Below are 20,612 nucleotides of genomic sequence, written 5' to 3'. Positions count from 1 at the left end.
TTTTTTGGCTCAAAAAGAAGCCAAAGTTCTCCAAAAAAATAAAATAACAAGCAGCCAAACAAGAGCTTTTCTTGAACGGAAACATCTAAAATTGAGGAAATCATGAATGAAACCTTTGGGAACTGAAAGTTCTGATTCATAATATCTCAGCATAGCGGGTAGACAAATTATAGTCCAGTAGCCATTTACTGTTGGGGAAAATGTCATTGTGTCATCAGAGGGCACGCTCTCTGCTCGCCTACTGTAGGTGCGTGGTGTACAATAGTAAGACAGGATGATTGGAGGTGTGGAGGGAGGACAGGAAAAGAGATGGACTGCATAATCGTGCAGATGGATCCCATATACAACACATTTTAACTCCGCTTTGCATCCATAGATGTGAACCTCTGACTTGTTGCATCTTCCTCTCTCTCCCTCTCCCTCCGCTCTCCACCCCCGCTGCTGCGTTGAGGAAGCATGTGTGTGCCGTATATGTCTGTGTTGTATATGCGAGTGCAGAACATGTGGGTGCCTCCAACGGCACCGCTGAGAGTGTCCATGTGCGTGTGTCTCGCTCTGCGGGGGTGTCAAATTACATCCATTGCTATGGTTATGTGCGCAGACACACACACACGCACACACACCTGTGAGGAGATGTGCATCACGTATACAGTTTGTTTTAGCATAACCACGGCAACGGGTTTCACTATAATCTAAGTGCTTTTTAACGCTCACTCTGAAGGTAAAGGACGAGATGAAATCAGTGTACGCAAAACACTGAAATAATGCAGAAATTAGTGCCAATAGTCAATAACTCGAGATGAGACGAGAGTGACACTGTGCTCTCGCCCCAGATAAGGTTTTCAAAGCATTGACAGACCAAAAACAAATGAAAAAAAACCTAACTTTTGACTTGGGTTGGGTTCTCCGTGTCTAAAAAACGCCATCATTTTCTGTCCTGACATGGCCTCTGGTGTGGCGACAGAGTTTAAATAGCTGTCTCTGTGTGTCAGTGGAGATGTTTAAACTGGATTGACTGCCTCTCCGTGGATCTCTGTGGACCTCCTCCATATGCCTCTTTGACCACGTTTTATTCATCTGCTTGGGGAGCGCTGCTACTGCTATTTTTGGAGAAGGTAGTGGGAGGCTGTGGTCACACCTTTGTACAGGATGCAGGTAAGGAGCCATTTAAATTACTTTCTCTCTCTCTCTCTCTCTCTCTCTCTCTCTCTCTCTCTCTCTCCACCATTGTCTCCCTCGCTGCTTCGTGTGTTCACATGCCAACATGCGCACGTCCGCGATGATGTGCTTCCTGTGTGTATTTATATGTACAGTAAATGTTTCTGTGTCTGTGTTTGCTGCTGAGAAAACATAGGGAGGGAAGAGCAACGCCGTAGCCATGGAGTCGTATCCATGGTGCTGTAGCTATGGCAACAAAGCTTGGAAAGCTAGTGACTTAATTGGCATCTCTGAGGCACTCTGAAACTGTGATCCAGAATAGCAACCCTTGACACACTAATGCTTCCCTCACATGCCAGACAATGTTCACGTCATTAATGAGCATGCTAACAAGTTAATCAATATCCTTTATCGTTTCCTGCCCTTCAGGACGACGTGTGTGTGTGGAGCATATATTCTGTTTGAGATTATGACACATCAAAGGGATAAAATGCAAATGCAAACAAAATCATATTTAAGGAGAATAATATCAATAAAAAATATGACTTACAGTGTCCACTGCAGTTTTTGGTTCTTGATTGAGTTGTAGAGAGCCTGCAGGGGGGGGAGAAAAAAACAGTTTTCAGATAAATATGATTAACAGCTGCTTTGTTCCATGTTCTATTGAAGATCTGATCAAATATCGGCGGGCACAGGTGTGCTGCAGTTCTCTGTGAGAGTTGCGCAGTAAGCGAGACGGCTTCATTCAATAAACCACATACTCAGATGAATGCCATCCCCCCGTCCGTGCAGCTCAAACTGCTCTTTGCCTGAGCTCAACACATTTCCATCAGTCACCCGCTTAGTCGACCACATTACTATATCATTTATTAAGAAAGAAAAAAGAAAAAAACACAACCTGTCAAGCGCAGGACAATCAAATCAATCAGCCAATAAATAATTTAGTCTCTGACGCAAAATGCATCGACCCGCGAAGAGCGAAATCGAGTTACAGCTCAGAGATGAGATTGTACGACGCATGAAAGCAACAATAACTAAACCAGAACATGACGAAGACGCTTCATGTCCACAGCTCAGCTGGCTTCAAATGGGTCTCTTTAAGCCGTCGAGTGATCAATCAGTTCATTGGCGGAAAATGTTTTACCAGCAACTTATTTAAAGATATCTAAACCCCCTTTTCTATATTAATATCATTAAATTTATAATCACAATCCACTATCCACAGCAGGGAGAATTAAAGTGATAGATCGGGTTTTTTGAGGTGTGGTTGTATTAGAGCTTCAACTAACGATTATTTTCACAATCGATTCATCTGTCGATCATTTTCTCGATTAATCGAGTAATCGTTCGGTCCACAAAATGTCAGAAAACGTTAAAAAATGTTGATCAGTGTTTGTCAAACCTGGAAATTATGTAATAATTCAGTTTTTTAATGATTTCTTTGTTATATGGAGCAAAGAAAGCAGAAAAGATTCACATTTAAGAAGCTGAAACAATCAGAAGTCTTGTTTTCAAATGGAGTAACTGTTTCAGCTCTAGGTTGTGTGAGTTATTGACACGCTTGGCTACCTCTTTGTGCACCCCCTGCACCATGAACCAGCCTGAGAAATGGACGTTTTCTCTTCCCGAAGACATGGCTACCACTGCGGAACTCAGGAAAAAAACTGATTTTAACTACTTCACGAAAGGCTCACCTAATAAAATCCATGCTTTCTTGAGTCTTTGATATCTTGAGACAATGTTTGCCACTTCTTCCTGTCGCCACACAGCCGTTTCCAGCTGGAAACTGAAATTTGCAAACAAATCACTCTCCTGCACCAAAGTCCATTGAGAAAAATCTGCGTTTTTTAAGCTCAGGAGACACAGGTGCCACTGGTCTACTGATACCTTGTTTGGTAAGTTTGTGCCACTACGTGAAATCCATAACGAAGGATTCCAACCCACGCAAGACACACAATAACACATTTGGAGTCATTGATGGAGGCAGCAGCGGAGCAACAAGTCTTGTGTGCCATGATATAAAATCATTAATTTCTCTGGGGACGTCTGGTGCTGAGAATGAATGGTCGTACAGAGCGACATAAACCTCAGATTCTCACAGGTTAAAGGCTGTCCAAAACAATTCTTAAGGTAGCATGGACTTAAGTGGGTGATTTTAAATGGCTAAAATCTGTTTGTTTTTTATTGTGTCCCTCATCGACATCTCGAGCTGCTTCTCGGCACAGAGGCCAGACATGGCGCGGAATAATCACTTTAAGAGAAACAGCACATTTGATTTTTAATGTCTCCGGAATCTATTTTGACAGCCAAGACACTTCTCATTCTGCAGCTCGCAGTGACACCGCTCGTCCGCAGTGAAGGCACCACGAAGCCTTCAGACTGTGGTGTAAAAGACACGGATGGAGGCAGGGGATGCTGCTGATAGACAGCTGTGACAGCGGAGTTAATGGAGAGGACACTTAGCGGCAATTCATCACCACCTCATTCAACTCCTCAGTCCCTCATAGACCCAGTACAGTTCATTCTGTATGGAGGGAGAAACTGAAATCAATTATTTCCCATTACATTCCTTTGATTAAAGAACTGCCGCTAATGGTCCTCACTTGATTTCTGCTGTTTTTCAAGCTGTTGAGAATACGCTGGTTCTGCCGCATTGTGACTTGAAGTCAATCGGAATTGGATTTATAATGGGGTTTGATTCTTCTGTCCAATCAGGTTGCTTTGCAATGTTTCCTTTTGCTAGAGTTAGGGCCTCTTTAGAAATACGTCATGGACCATAACAGACTTATTTCTGGTTTCCACATGTCCCCCTGTAGAATCTTGAAATCTAGACTATGTTTAAAATGAAGCTCATACATTTTATTAATCAAAGAGACACAGCTGAGTTTCCTGGGACGCCAGAAGCAGAGAGGAAAAACTGCTTCTCTTACACATATCTGGGCAATATCAAACACTAATTGTGGATTTGTGAGCAGAAGTATCTGCTGACCCGCAACAACGATTCACCATGTGCAAATAGAGAGGAATACATCGAGAAGATCAAAATCAAATGTGAACGAGTCTCAGCTTTCAGACAAGAAATACAAAATACCCACATCGCTCCTGCTGGAAACAGCCCCAAATTCCCTATTAATGTGTGTCTTTTTAAGCCCAAATGACAACAATAAACCACACACACAGGACACAAGCCTGATGAAGGAGAGAACAGACAATCTAGAATCTGCCACGCTGACTTGTGCTGAAGTCCCAAGGTGATAATAATGCTATTGATTTCCTTCTTTCCTCTTATAAAACAACACATCTGAGACTGTGGTACCAGGAAAAGAAGATCCCCCAAGACTGTAATAACTTATAAGGAATTTGGCAAGTGCTAAATGTGTCGGAAAAGTGAGTATTATTCTGCAACGCTGGTTTTTTTATTTTTTATTTACTACTGAGTGAGTGAAATCATAAAAGAGTGAGTCAAACAGCTTTGATAGTCAGCTTTCACCATGATTGCAATCAAGGAAACAATGTGAATCATCATTTTAATGCAACCACACGTTAATATTTAAGTGGAATGAATGATTAAAGATTGACAGTAAGCAAAATTAAGTGAAAATGATGCTGAACTGCGTGTCTGATGTGACAAAACAGTTAATAGAACCTACAAAATAACCTTACATCAAAGCAATTGCTTATTTTGTGTTGACAGATTCATTGGCTTATAATTTCAGTCGTTGAAAGTAGAAAGTCAAACGACGTTGATCGCGGAGTTCATCTCTTCTCGAGCCAACACATTGTCGGTGAAACTGTCACAGCTGAGTTTATCTGCCAGCGCAGAGAGTTATTGCTTTTTTATTTGTGTGTGTGGGGGAAAAAAAGAGAGAAGAAAATTCACTTCTTACAGTAAATCCTGAGGGGGACACCACAGTATCAACAGCAGAGGGACTCGGCTGTGGATTTTAAGACAGATGACTAGAGCCAAAGAGAGAGAGAGCGGTGAGTCGCTTTACAACGCAGGTAGATGGAGGCGGGGTATAAATCATCTGAGCGCCAGTCAGACTGGAGGCTCATTCAGACACAGATGGATGTTCATCACCTTCACCTACTTGCTTCATCAACGTCACCAAACGCCGGCAAACGAGAGCCATTACCCTTGAGTGGTGGCTTCACACAATACAATGCTCTAATGTCCTGATGTGTACAACCCAACCAGGCATGGAAGTCAACCAGTCCTTCATCAGACGCTCTGCCACGTATTTACAAAGTTGCTGGCATGGCAAATCAATTAAAGACGGGTTTGTTGTGTGTGAAACAATAAATGTTAGACACACGTGACCTTCTGATGGATTTGCCCAACTGGCTGTGAAGGACAAAGATCTACTGTCCTGTTAAAACAGGATTTGTTATGACATTTTGTCACACTGCTGGTACGATATTAAAGCCGCTGTACTGTATGTAGGAAATCTATTTTATTAAGACATAAAACGAGTCATCGGAAATTGAAAGACTAGCTTCACCGGTGACCAGTGGCGTGCACAGACATTTGGAAGGGCAGGGGCGGAAATTAAAAGGGCACCTACTGCGCACTGGTGGGGCATGCAACACTAGTATATCATTTAACACATTCTCTTTAAAGCACAGCATCACTGAGATGGACATTTTCTATACAAGGACACCCTTTGGGACACTGTCATGTAGGGACAGAGGGGAAATTCATAACTGTACCCTATTTGATTGCAAGGGCACCCATAGGACAAGAAGTTGCAAGGGCATCTTATCGCTTTCCTCCACTAGGAAGGCACTCCTTTGGAATCAATCAAGTTTGAACCCTGTAGCTACAGGGCAAATCTATATTCGGTAACTTCCGAAGACAGCTGAACTCACGTTACCGTGCGTTACCGCGAGATCTTACAAACACGGGAAATTGTACATTGCGAAATTTGACCAATCAGCAGAGGTCTGGGACGCTTGAAACTTTGACACCTGGGATACTAGCAGAGAGCAACTCACTCACTCACTCACTCACTCATCTTCTTCCACTTTATCCTCCACATGAGGGTTGCAGGGGTTGCTGGTGCCAAGTCCAGCTGACATAAGGTAAAAGGTGGGGTACACCCTGGACAGGCTGCCAGTCCATCACAGGGCCACATAGAGACAAACAACTCTCACACCTACAGTCCCCTAAATCTGAATGTTTTTGGACTGGACTTGTGCAAACGGGAGAACCCCGGAAAAAAAACAACACACACACACACACACAAGATATTCATTATGATATTAGACAGAATTGCAAAGTAAAAGTGCTTGTTTTGATATAAAATGATTCACAATAAAAACAATTAATGATGCACAAAAACGAGGAATTAAATTGAAAATGTAGCAAATAATGACGAGGATAACTGTGATTAAAACAGCTTAAATATGTGTCATTTCATGTTGAGTGTAATACATTTAATAAAGCAATGATTACAACTCAATGTCTTATTACTATTATATAAAATATTGCCGGCAAATATATTTAGTCTTATATTCTGTCTCTATTCCATCACCTCGCACAGTGGTCGGCGGGCCGCATGTAATTGATTGGAGGGCCACATGTGGCCCCCGGGCCAACAGTTTGACACATGTGGTCTACAGTGAAGATGCGTTATAATGTTGTGACGCAGAGAGGAAGTTGCCGACAGATGTGGACAGAGACGCAACATTAGGCAAATTATAGCTAAATATTATAGTAATATTATATATAATATAATACATATAAATATATGATATTATAGCTAAAAAATAGCTAATGCTCGCTCTCTCCTACACTCTGTCGTGGATATTTAACTTAAAATGATTGTACGGTCCATTATTGTCATCTCCTCTCGTCGTGTGATAATTCTCCGCTGCTACTCACAGCACTGTCACTTTCCACCTGTTGCTGACACGTGAACGTTAACTTAAGAGGTTCAATATTTATAAAAATAAAACAGATGGTGGGACAGATACTGTATGTGTGTGGAAGTGGAACGTCTGCCTTTCTGTATTTTGGAACGTTTGGCAACCACACTCACACACAAAACCAAAGTTTTGTGTTGGGATTGCAGTAACAAGTGTAAATGCTAAAGGTTGCTGTTGCACATATTTTAGTTATGTCACTTTTAAGTGATGTATTATAGTGACTCATGAAGGTAAAAGTGTCAGGAAACAGCAGATGCTTTTCAGTACCTTCCTCCTCTTTCTGGCCTGTGGGTGGTTCTGTCCATCCTGAGCTTTGCCCAGCAGGTCTGGAAACACCAGAGGTTTGAGTGAGCGCGACCGCGGGGTCCTGGGGTAACGGAACGGGTCCATCATCCGGAAGTCCCGTCCATATCGCACAGTGCAAAGAGAGCGTGAGCGCAGGCGCCCCGCCGAGTGCAGGCTGTTAACACCAATCATGGTAACACACACACACACACACACACAGAGGATTACACCAAACTGGGCTTCAACTCCGAAGCACGCTGAATGTTCAAAAATAAGCCCAAGCGACGCAGTCTCAGTTTGTATGTCCTGAAGAAAAAAGGATCCTTCGAGGAGATAAAAAAGTGTGAGACGAGGTGTGTCCCTGTCGTCTGTCCAGTGATCATCAGAGGAAGTCAACAGACAAATGGACGTGGGCTCAGTTGTTGCACAAAACAGTCAGAGATCAGCGGAGGGAGGACACACATCATCAGTCAAGTCAGTCAGACGCTCTGGTGAATACCGGGATGCCCACCTGACACTGAATTATTGACGGGACAGCCATGTTTTATACATGCAGAGAAAGGACTCCTTTGCTCCCACTGACAGGACTTTCTCCAGCAGGTAAGAATGCAATAAATCCCACACTCTTCTTGGCTCGTCCACTGAAGTTTAATGGGTCATAAACTGCAGCACCTGGCAGGAGGGTGTGTGAAAATGTAATTTCTCAAGGTGAAAACACACTTTCTCTACGTGGTCTCAGCGTGATCCATGTTAGCCAAAGGTGACACAAGTCCGGCGGCAAACTTTCAGCGACATCCAGTGACGGCACACTAACACACACTCACACACACACATCCACGGACACACAAAGAGGGACCCGAGCTGACACTCGCACAGATGGTCTGAAACACAGGCAGAGGTGTGAACGGACAGTCGGCATGAGGCAGATGGGTGCCAAATGTGGGAATGAGGTGAAACACACAAACACACAAACAGGCATATAACAAGCTCTTTATGCTCACATGAACACAAACAGAGGGAGACAACAGAGGAGTAGGAGGGAGGAGGTGCAGCCACCCTCGGACTTCAGAGCAGGGATTCCACAGAGCGCCCTCGATTTCGTCACAAGCCGAAATACAAACACAATGAATTGAAGAGAAAGGCAAAACAAAAGCAGGTGCAGCACAGCCACAAAGAGTGTATATTCCTGTTGCTCCCACTCTAAAATGGACACCATCAATTACACACAGCGCTGGCTGACTGACAGAGTGTCACTTCTTCCCTCCTGCTCTCTATCCATGTGTAGAGGTGTGCTGTCATCGCCGCCTCTCTGATGCACTTCTCTCAGTCACTATTTTCTCTCAAGACTCTCACTGATTACAGTCGCTCCCCGCTGCATGTTCGGCGGGTGTGGGTGTTTGAGGGCAAAAAAAAGAGAGAGAGAGAGAGAAATGTGCTGCTCCCCTGCTGCTGATGTCTTTCGTATCTTCCTTGTCTCTGTACGTTTGTCAATCTGTTGCAATCTTCTTCAGCCTTTCTCTCCTTTTTTTTTTTTTTGCGTCCCTTCTCCCTGCTGCTGCTGCCGCTCCTGCGGAGGTGGAGGAGAGGACAGGAAAGGAGAGCTGGCTGCCTGGATCGCAGAGAAAAAGAAGCTGATGAGGACAGTGCTCTCCCTCTGCCTGCCTCCCTCCCTCCCTCTCTCTATCTCTCTCTCTCTCTCTCTCTCTCACTCCGTCAATGCGTACCGCCCTCCTTCCTTCCCTCCCTCCCTCACTCTCCCTCCCTTCTTCGCTCAGTCACTGCCAGCAAATCACAGTCTACCAACTGCTGCCTCGCATCCACGCGTACACACACACACAAATGCAGCTGATGTTATATGCACACACTTTTTTTAACATACTTGCAATGGTAATTAGTATTCAGCGGTGGTTTGGTGAGGTGAGAGCAGGAGGAGATGTTTTTTTTTGCAGCAGACACTGTCTACAAAGGTTTGTACCATCACGTGTGTGTGTGTGTGTGAATTCATCACCAGTGACATTTTAACTGAGCAATAAAGGAATAGTTTGATGTGATGAAGCAATGAGTTCAATTTATTACAAATAAATGATTGGGAGACCTGTCCATCATTTGCACAGTTGTAATCTGACCCATTAGTAATACAGAGGTATTAATCTTAAACATACAATCACTGAAAATTGAATTTTGAACTAAATATTAAACTATTTAACCCTTAAAACACAGGGCATTTAGGCTACTTTTTTTTTTTTACATTACTACGTTACAACGAATATACAGAGGCTATAAGAATATCTTATATCCTTTTTTCCAGCACAACCTATAGTAAGCAATCTGATGAAATTATTGTTATTTTTCCCTATTTTCACCAACTATATAAACACAAAAATGTCTACAATCGGATTGAATTTGTGAAATTTGGATACACTATATTTGGAAAAACGGTCTATTTTGTGAATTATGCACATTTATTGCTACTTAAAAAAATATGCGATCTAAAATGAATCATTACTTTGACTTGACAACACATAAGATGAAAAGACCTGAAGATGTGACCTATAAACACACATGCCCATATAAGGAGTTGTGTATTATTCCCACTGTAATATACCAAGGGTGTGACTGCAGTACAGATCCATGAGATCATAATTAAATATTAAATATTCAAATATCCCACAAGCAATTGCACGTATCTGCCTCTGATCATTTTTTTGCGGGTGGGGGAGGGTAATCATTTCCTCAGAACCAGCAATATTCAGATTTGATATGATAATTTCAGTGTGAGCGAGAGTGGGATGCGAGTAAAATGTGAATCCAAAATATTCCCAAAAAAAAAAGAGAACTTGTTATACCCGACACATTTTATCGCAGTGTCTGACAAAAAACAAAACAACCTTTGCGCGCAAGACAAATGAACGTGTTTTCCCTTAAGAGAACTTGGTCAAATGGGATTATTGACTTGAGATTGAGCAACAGTGAAGCAAAAAACAACTCGGGAGATTCACTGGCTGTGCCAATTGTAGAGTGTGTGTGTGTGTGTGGGTGTTTGACCGATCTATAATCGAAACAGACGAAATCCTAAATGTCCAATGATTATAATGTGTGTGACGTAGGGCCGAGTGAGCGATCGCTGTCAAATTGACGTCACACTTTCAAACGGTGCAATCAGAGGATCTCAAAGGCCGCAACTTCGGATCGACAGCACATCTGACCCAAGGATTTAAACTCACTGAGCAGAAAGTCATCTAATGCAAAGTTTTAAACAACCTTGCTCTTATTAATCCAACATCCAACCTCTTGCACTGCAGCTTGTGTTCCTTGTTCTATGTTTATAACGTTGCCCGGCGCTTGTCTTTCCACATGTGTGCAGTGTCAGGACAGCCGTGATGTGTCTCTCCCCGAGGAAATGCGGAGAAATGCCAAACAGGCCGCATCCGAGTGACATCTCGTTACAGGACGGCTAAGAAGCTTTGGTGTTAATTGCCTTCTCTCTCTCTTCTTCATCATCATTCTTTCCATCTTTTACTCTGTGGGCAGCGTCGAGTCACGGTCTTGTGGTCTGAAAAGCCCGAAACCCCAAGAAAACCACCAATGGTGCCTCTGGGCAAAAGCACTTAACCTGGAAAAGTCTTCAATGAAGCTGGTTCACATCAGCAGACGGAACAGGGAAACACCTGCTCATCAAGAAACTGAGAAAAAGAGTTGTTTCTTTTTTTTACCTGTGACCTCTATCAGTTTATCCGTCTCTATCAGTTTATCCGTCTGTGAGTCTCTCCCTCACTCAATATTTCACATCTAAATGTCTTGCAGTCTTCTGTGAAGAGTCCAGACAGCTCAGGGAGACAGAGACGGGGGGGTGGGGGATTGGGGTCTGTTTTTTCTCTGCCCTTCAAGCGTCTTCCAACAGAACTCCACTCCTTTTTCTCTCCCTCAATTTTATGAGTGAATGTGTGAGATTTCTGTGTCCTTCAATTTTCTTTCGCTCTGCTGCTTGTACAGTTGACGTACCCACTGGACAGCAGGTGCAGGGTCTGCAGTTCAGGTTTGCAGTTCAGACGAGAAAAAGACACATGTGCTGTTTTAGATTTGGCGGTAAATGTATAAATCTAACGAAAGATAAATGGATTTGTTGACATATGCACATACCTACATCTAAATTAGGAAACGTCATGATATTTAATGTGACTCATACAATTTCCACACATGTTAAATTAGCACCCACCTTCTAAGGACAATGCGTCCTGTGGCCCTAAAGTGATGTGACTTTCAGACTGTTGACCTCAATGTTGCAAGAAAAGAAGAAAATTCCAGACACACTCGTAGCTGGGCTTGAAACGACAATGGGGACACACATGGGGACGACTCCTCTCCCTCTCAATTACAAAAACAAATAAGCCATCTGTCTTTTTTGCCCCTGCCGTCGATGCTGCCACCCGATCGACGACACCGGTGCACGTAATTGCAGCTGGAAGAGCGCGGTTCAGCGTCTGATTGAGGCGCACAACATTTTCATTTCAGCAGAATTTGTTCTCCTGCTCTAATGCAGGCTGTAACCTACTTCAGAGCATCATTAGCTCCCACTTCAAGCTTTAAGCGGTGAGCAGTGCCGAGGAGGGAGAGAGAGGGAGAGAGACAGTGAGGGAGAGAGAGAGAGAGTGAGAGCAAACCTATGTGTGTCTCTGAGGAGAGAGGAGGAAAGTTTCCTCTAAAGCTGCAGCAGCAGTTATGTTCCCCATGTAGACGACGGGTGAAGGAACATGGAGAGATGACGAGAACTTCATTTCAACTGTGGTGCTGGGACCAATTACATAAACAGTGAATAAATCCACAGTGATTGATTAAAAATGCTCTGATCCGCACCAAGAGAGAGTTGTATCAGGATCTCATGGTTAAATATAAACTAAAGACTCCCTTCTTATATTTTACAATTAATAATAAAACTGTAGTTATACGAGACCCAAACAAACTAGTGACGAGCAAAGCGGTTATTTCCGGTGAACTGAATCATTACAGTCAGTTCATTAAAAAGATTAGTTCAGTACTTCCTGCATGACCGGAGCACAGACTCAAAGACATAAAATACAACTGAACATAGACTCCTCTGTTAAATATTGAAATTTTAGACATTTCCTTGCTAAATGTTGGAGATTTTTTTAACTGATCGACAGTTCTGCATTGTTCGGCTTGATTCCTGTGTCAGACATTGCGCTAATGACTCTCATGAACCTCACCAGTACCAGGTATTATCGCTAATGGAATAGCAAAAAAGAAAAGCTGAGCTAGAACTGTACACAGTATAGCAGTGTTTTGATTCCTTGGCTGCACAAAGGAAGTGACTCATTTTATGTCAAGACAGACAGACAGACGCAACAACAGAAACATTGCTCCAGTAAGTGAGACGACTGCAAACAGGAGGATGATGGAGAACACAAAGAAGCGCCCACAAAATGTTTCAGAAGGGAATTCTGCTGCTCAAAAAGCCCCGTCACTCGGCTGTTTGATGGGTTAAATGCTTCTTGTACGGCACCTGCCCCTGCGCTGCAGACACCTGCCTGTTTTCAAATGAAGAACACGCAATACAAATGTAATCCATATCATATAACCCACACTGGCAGGTAAATTGGTCAATTCTGTGTTCTTACTATTCCTTCAAGATGCAGCTCATAACAAAACCAGTCGATGTCTGGCCCCGTGAGCTGCATCTTGTCACGTCTCTGCTGACTGATGGACGGGTGGGTGTCTGGGGGAGGAAATGTCCTCTGGAGTACATTATGATACTTTATGGCCTCGTTAACGAACCCCAGAACGAGAGCAAACTGATTGAGACAAACAAGCGTCCGCACTCGAACGGACAAGTGCGCTGTGCTGCATGCACACTGTGGATAACCTCCCCCATGTCCTGTTCCCTGTGCTCGCCCATCAGCTCCATTCAATCACTTTATACTTTTCAAGTTTCAAGAACACTGAAGTCACAATTGATATGATTATAACCAAGTCGCATGAACATATGGCCTGCAAAAATGAAGACAAACCATGGCAAGCAGGCAGGAGATAGATGAGACAAAGATAATAAAAACACTATCTAGCAGAGGAAATACTCAGTCAAGTCAAAGATATGAAAGGAGTCAACACTGGAGGAGTCAACAGCATTCATTGCAGAATACCCATTGGATGAAATATGTAAACAGTATATTATAGAAATGAACATAATTGAAACAAAACATAATGGTAGTAAGCAGGAAAAAAGTATCGAGGGGAAGTCAATCCATCAGACCAGCAGCATGGTACACCTTGGTACATGGTGACAGAAGAGGGCAAGTGTGATACTGAAATTAAAAAGAATTGCAAGAGCTGCCTTTGACAACATGGCAACACTTGTATACGGGGCACAAACTTGGACACTAACAAAAGCAACAGCGAGCAAATGTGAGGCCTTTGAAATGTGGCTATATTGAATATTGACTGAGCACAAAACAAACAAAGAAGTCCTTAAAAAAAAAGATGAAAACTAAATACCATCAGAAAAGCGAAAATGCACATACTTTGGCCGTAACATAAGAGGAGATGATCGACAGCGACTGAAGAGGACTGGGGAGACCAAGAACAGCGTGGAATACAAGGACGATATCAGAGCGGCACAAGATCAGGAGCGATAATGATCCAGCAGATGGCACATGAACAAGACACGAGTCATTAGGTTTCTGAGGTATAATCTGTACCTAGCCACCAGGTATCACCTCCATTTCGTTTTACAGTTCAGGCTACAGCAGCACTTTGACTTACAATAAACAAACCATAAATAAATAAATAAATAAATAAAATCCGACACCAAAACAATAGGACTCGAGTCGTGCCATTCCTTGCATAGGTTGGCTCCCATCCCAGTCAGGCTTGGTGTTTTACCTCACAAAGCTATTTTAGTGTGTTGCTTTGTGTTTTTGGCTGCAGCCGGCCACTGTGCACGACCTGCCTCACACCCAACTGCAGAGCTGCAAATTTACTTTGCTTAACTAGTGACGCATTTAAAGCTTACAGCTAACTCTTTGTGGTGCCTCCACAAAGCTGTACTGTACTGTACACACTGTAGATAACCCCCGCACGACCAGTGGCAGCTGCTGGTCTTTGAAACAGGAGAAGCTCATTTCAGGCGCAGTTATTTATACATAAATACTGACATTAATTCAGCAAACGATCAACTAGAACAAGGAAACACGATAATAATAGTGTTATTTACAGTGTGCAAACTAAAATGGGCTGTATCACTGAGCAAATAACACACAAGGACCAGCTATTTGTCCACGGAGGACTGAGACAGAAAAGGCTCTGCTATCAATCAAAAACGGGTTCCTCCATTCATCATGCAGAAGCCCAGCGTCTGTACCCGCCTACTGCTCCTTTGACTCCGAGAGAAGCTGAGCTTCCGTGGAAGTGACCATTCTATTCTGTGCCATCCCAGAGAGAACAGTTGAAGCTGAGCTTCAAGTGGTTTTGATGCGGAGGCTGCTGCAGGAATACGAACATTTAGAGGATCCGTCATCCACGATAAACAGCTGACTCTGAACGAACTAGTGACACGTTCTAATCGCGCTTTAGTATAGTACAGTACATATTTGACAATGTTTGATGAGCTTCACTAAACTGATAAATAAATAAATGAATATAGAAACTGCAGAGTCAGTAGTTGATAGAAACATTATTGTGCCAGTAAACACAGAATAAAATACTTCCTTCCCCATGTGGTTTCTGTCATTTAGATGTGAGGATGCACCGGGACCCTTCAGACCTGCACTTAGCGAGGAGGCTGTGATTGGATCGCTCAGGACAGACGCTTATACCCATGTCTGAGCGGGTCTACATGTTGAAGAGAGGTATCACTGTGTCGTGCAGGACAGGTTGTGTAGCCCCCGAGTCTCACACACTCTGTTCAGACGATCGCTCCATTGTGCTCGTCCCCTTTGTGGCGGTAATGGGAAACATATCAGTCGGTTTAATCAAAAGAGTCTGAACTGGCGAGGCAGAGTTGAGACGGAGCAATTGAGAGACGGGATGAATCGGCGATAAGCGGGGAGAGTTATCGAGGAAGATAAAAGTGGCAAAAACAAGACAAACAGAGAAGAAAAGAGCTGACGACCGAGCAATAAAAGAGGCAGCAGAGTCGACCTGAGAGGTGGAAAGAGGTGTCATGGGGATGAAAAGCCCCTCATTATTTTCCAGTCCACCGGGCAGTTGATTCCCGTTTTAGCAACAGGGCTCAGTAGTTCAGCACCCCAACAACAGTGTCTCCTGTCCTGCAGACAAATAAAAGCTCCATCGTATGGCTCAGTTAATCATATATTATATTATTGTCCTTTATGATGGATGAAGCCTGTGCACACTGACTAAACGTCTATAGTTCTGCTTGTGGTAGAAACCATTCAATGACAACAACATCAAATAACTCTTTAGATGAGAGTACTTTGCAAACACCTTAAACACCTACTGGTGTGACAGGACTGAAAGTTTAAGGAAGTGAGAATGGAGAGGAAGGTAGAAGTGGAAGCACGGCGATGGCGACAAAGAAATCCAGAGTCTGGGTCTGTTTGTGTGAGATAAACTCTACAGTATGTGTGTGTGTGTGTGTGTGTGTTGTTGTAGTGGAGCATAATCAGTGTACAGCACCAAGGTGAAAATGAGACGGGGGTGAAGGATTTTCTCTGGCTTTCTTCAAATGAATTTACAGCACAAACAAACGCAGATACCAGACACGACAAGGGGAAATGCAGAGTCAAGAAAATGAGTGGAGGAAATGAGGGGAACATGGTGGTGGAGGAGGAGGCTGGCGGTAGCGCGTGGTGATTATCGTTATGTAGCAGGAAATGACGGAGCGATAACAGACTCAAAGAGACGAGAGGAGAAAACAGGGAAGCTAGTTTCACCGGCTGTTTGTAAGCTCAAACAAGGCTGACTCACAACCTCGCTGTCACTGAGGAGATTCATCACAATTCACTTAGAGAGATAGTTAACAAACTCAATGGTTAAGTTTGTTAATAGGTGACCGGTTTAGGCCGGAGAGTGTGAGAGGTCACCCGACAGATAACGTTGAATAAACACGCACAATCATACATAAACAATCCTGTTATCCCGTTAGTGCTGCCTACAGGCATTAAGTTGGTGCCGTTTACAACAGTATTTAGTCTTTAGTATTACATTTTACATAAAAAATGCATACAATTATGTCATTATTTTATAAAACATATATGTATATATCTCCTGGAAGGTGCTGGTTTACATTTGTTTCGCAGAAATTATGCCAAATTTGCTTTTGGTACGATTTATATTGTCAGGTTTTCATCTTCAAAAGGTTGTCACTGTATACACAGTTAATGGAAACACACTTTACAAAGGATTTTGACATTTTTAAACAGGTGGAGGAGAAAATGTTTCCTGACTGAAAAGTCTGTAACTATAAAGGGAAACCTCGGCTGTAGCTCCAGGTGAACTTCACGAGAGCGAGGACTTTATCTCCTGCTCTCACATTGTAATAATCTGGGAAAGGACAGCAGGGACAGGAAGAATTGAGCGAGACCTTACACACACAGTCTGGTGTCCAGGACTTCAGAGGACATTGACTTGCAGTCATTTTCTGGAGAGTTAGTCTAATCTTAACCATAACTCCTGCTGACCCAACGCTTACCCAATACCAAGTCTTAAAAACCTGGAAAAAAGGCCTTTTAAGGAGCAACAGAATGTAAGGAGCTTTCAAAATGTCCTCACTCCCTTAGGTGTACAAGTGTTTTGGTCCCCACAAAGACACACACACACACAAGCAGTAATGTATTTATGAACAGCTGTGCAACACAATCCCGCGGAGCAGAGGACAAGTGAAGAAGGCAGTTCAGGACTGTGAAGGCAAGCAGGAAGGAAACAGAGCAAAACTGGGTGGAGGTGAAGGAGAGTGGCTCGAGAGAGAGAGTGGCGGGGAGGGAGAGACAACGTCCAGGGACAGAGATTTAACTTCACCAGAGCAAAGATAAGGAGAATATGAGAGGGAAGAACATTTAGAGGTAGAGAATAAGGGAAATACAAAAAAAAGAGGAGAGAATAGAGAGTGTTGCTTGAGGCGGGTGAGAAAAAAGAGAGTAAAGAGAGGGAGCTGTTCCTGGATCTGTAAAAGCATGAACAAAACTGCTAATGCACGCCTGTCAGACTGTTTCTTTTTCTCTCTCTCTGCCTCACTTTGCTCGCGGTCACATGGCTGCAGCTTGAATACTATTTGCCCTTAATAACCCGGCACAGCTTTTCATTTCAGAGTTCATTCCCTTCATTTCAGACGGACTCTCTGTCTCTCCCTTTCTCGCTCATGCATTATAAATACCCCATTACAACTTGTTGACTTGCACTTCACGGCCCTGTGGCGTGTTGACGGACCACTCTGCAGGCAAAACTAATCAACAGCATCGTCGTTACGCGCGCCAGGCGACCTGCATTGATCGAGTTGTTTCACCACATCACGCCCCCCCGAGGCCTCTGCCTGAACCCCGTCTCGACCAGACCCAACCGGATTAAGACAGCAGCCTAATCTAACGCTTCTGATGTCACATGCAGATAACTAAAAAGGGCGGCTGTGGCTCATTCTCCTCCTTTCCAGATCACATAACACAATTGGTCTCCCGGCTCACGCTGTAGCTGAACGTGGTGGGCGCAGGCAGGCCTGTGATCGCGGCGCTCTGGAGACGACGTGAGTGCCAGCTGGCAGTGAGCGCAGGCCAGACAGGCAGGCTCTGTCGCGAGGATCTGAGGGACAATACAGTGCTGGCACACACAGTCTGCTCGCTCTAGTTAGGGATGTGAGTCTGCATATGACAGCATGTGCGTACGTGTCTGTGTGTGCGCGCGCGCGCGTGTGTGTTTGCTATATTAGACTTGAGAAAAGCTTACTTTGAGCAGATCCTTGGGAAAATCTTGGCCCTCGTTCAGTCCCTCCAGGTTGCCGACAAACTGTGTGAATGACATCCTTTTGCCAATGTTCTGAAAAAAACCCAAACACATTAATTTGTTGTTTAATTTCATGCTCAATGTCCCAACTCCCAAACTGCCGCTTTGATATGATCCATTTGAACGACTTGTGTGATTTGTTTTTTACGTTTATCAATTAAACAACATGAAGACCGGGCAGCCAATCTGACTTGTTTTGTAGATCATCATATTATCCGACGGCTCTGCTCCATTCTTATAAGTCAGGACAGTGTGACAGTGAACCAGCATGCATGCCAAATCTGAGCCAGCTAAATGGAACTTAGCCATCATTCATTTCATTATTCACACCTGTGCGTTTCCTAGGGCCTATGCTCATTTTTACATCATTGTTCTCAGGTTTTTTTTGTGTGAAGAACACATTTAAAACGACCACTGTGTGTGCAAATATGTGCAAAACAATGTGTAGGTTAGGATAACCTAAAATTGGTACTTCGATATGGAATAAATGAGTAATTGCCATGTTGCGTTTCCTACTGTCACCTGACAAAATGGCTGCTGTGCAAAGGGTTATATAATAACCAGACTTATTTTTGCCCGATTTTAACTCACTCCACTATAGTTCATAATTAAAAATGTGACGCTGCAGTAGAGAGTAATCCACAGAACAGCTGGTATGATAAATGTCACAGTTATTATTGCAAAGACCCTGATTACTGCTGAATTGATGGAAACTATCAGGGTAAACGTCGTCTCCGCCTGCATGGTCACATTGATCTTTGGTCACATTGGGCTCCAACGATTATTTGATTAATCGACTACTAAATTACTCGTTAACTATCTTGTTAATCGATGATTCTGTTTTTTCAATCATGAAAACAGGTTTTCTGATTTTTCAGCTACTTAAATGTCATAATTTTCCAGGTTTATTTTAAAATGTGTGTAATACAGTGTAATATTGTACAGGCATTTGAATTAGCTGTTAAATTATAATGAATTACTTTAATTACACCTAGTCCAATTGATTTATTAAGTTCACTTTATTAACAACATGACTTGAATCTCCACATAAAATCCAACTTTATTCTCGAAATATCGAGTTTAATCTCGTCAGGGCAAAAAAAATGATTTTCTTCCTGCGTGGCCGTAATACTCTAAATACCTAAACAATGATTTAGAAACAGTGAATGTATTTATCAAAAGACAATGAAACATAACCCTGTTATAAACTGACTTCTGTCATTGCGATGTGTTGCGGCTAAGGTCAAGTTTAAATCCGTTCACGTCTGCTGAAACTTCTGTACGCACTCACCACTTTTAGTCACTTTAATGAATCACTCATCCACACACACAGAGCTGAACTATCAGTGAGAGGAAAAAGAAAGTGAGGCTCTGACAGGAGAAGCAGCAGATTACTGATGGTGGAAGAAGCTCCGCAGTCTGACCTGCAGACCTGTAGCTTTGCTCTAAAAAGACCTTCGAGGAGAATGCAGCTCTTCAACGCACTGATCTTTTCAGTCTGCCTGCTACAGCTCTACGGTATGTGCACATACATGTACTGTATTAAATTCACACGAATAAAACAGACACGCTCGCTCTACTCACTTGACCGTGGAGATCGGTGTTCAGCAGCATCAGCGCACAGGTGAGAGTGTGAACTGCATCTAGAGGATGAAAAGTGTGTTTTAGCTTTTCTCTGAGACATTCATATATATATATGTATATGTATATGTATATATATATATATATATATATGTATATATATATATATATATATATATATATATATATATATATATATATATATATATATATATATATATACATATATATATATGTATATATGGAGTATGTTACACAAAATAGTGGTTGTTCTAATTTGCCCACACCTTAATTAGGTGGATAATATTAGATTACATACAGTATGAGATATTGGATACATTTGGCAGCCATGGTTACCGTAGCTACAGATACAGAATTATAGTGGGAAGAATTATCAGCAAATAAATGTATTATTATCATGTTTAATTAAAAACAAAGAATATAGATAAGGCTACTTATAGGCAATTGAAATAAATGTGCAAATGTACTGCAATGGTATAATCGATTATCCAATTATAATACACTCAGTAATATATTTATTATTGTAAAAGTAGCCTTTTTGGGGGCTACTTTAGATACTTAAAATAATATAATATAGTCGGTAGGGATGAGATGATACCACCATTTTGTGTCTGATCCGATACATTTTAGACCATTTATGAGCTATGAAGCTGTTCACAACACAACATTTG

At 42.7% G+C, this 20,612-nt stretch overlaps 1 protein-coding gene across 4 annotated transcripts in view; it reads right to left on the bottom strand.

Annotated features, from left to right (window-relative positions):
* Positions 1-20,612, bottom strand: part of LOC122759260 (PH and SEC7 domain-containing protein 1-like) — a 43,932-nt gene that overhangs the window by 12,146 nt on the left and 11,174 nt on the right. For all 4 annotated transcript variants that reach the window (XM_044013979.1, XM_044013980.1, XM_044013981.1 and 1 more), the window contains 3 exons: positions 19,924-19,982; positions 18,283-18,372; positions 1,709-1,752 (listed from right to left, as the gene is read on the bottom strand). In XM_044013979.1, the coding sequence (XP_043869914.1) occupies positions 1,709-1,752; positions 18,283-18,372; positions 19,924-19,982 (193 nt within the window). The remainder of the gene's footprint in view (positions 1-1,708; positions 1,753-18,282; positions 18,373-19,923; positions 19,983-20,612) is intronic.

Source organism: Solea senegalensis, linkage group LG18 (genome assembly GCF_019176455.1).
Source record: "Solea senegalensis isolate Sse05_10M linkage group LG18, IFAPA_SoseM_1, whole genome shotgun sequence".
Classification (NCBI taxonomy): Eukaryota; Metazoa; Chordata; class Actinopteri; order Pleuronectiformes; family Soleidae; genus Solea; species Solea senegalensis.
The sequence above is the reverse complement of the archived record's forward strand: the minus strand, read 5'-3'. Positions and strand labels throughout refer to the sequence as shown.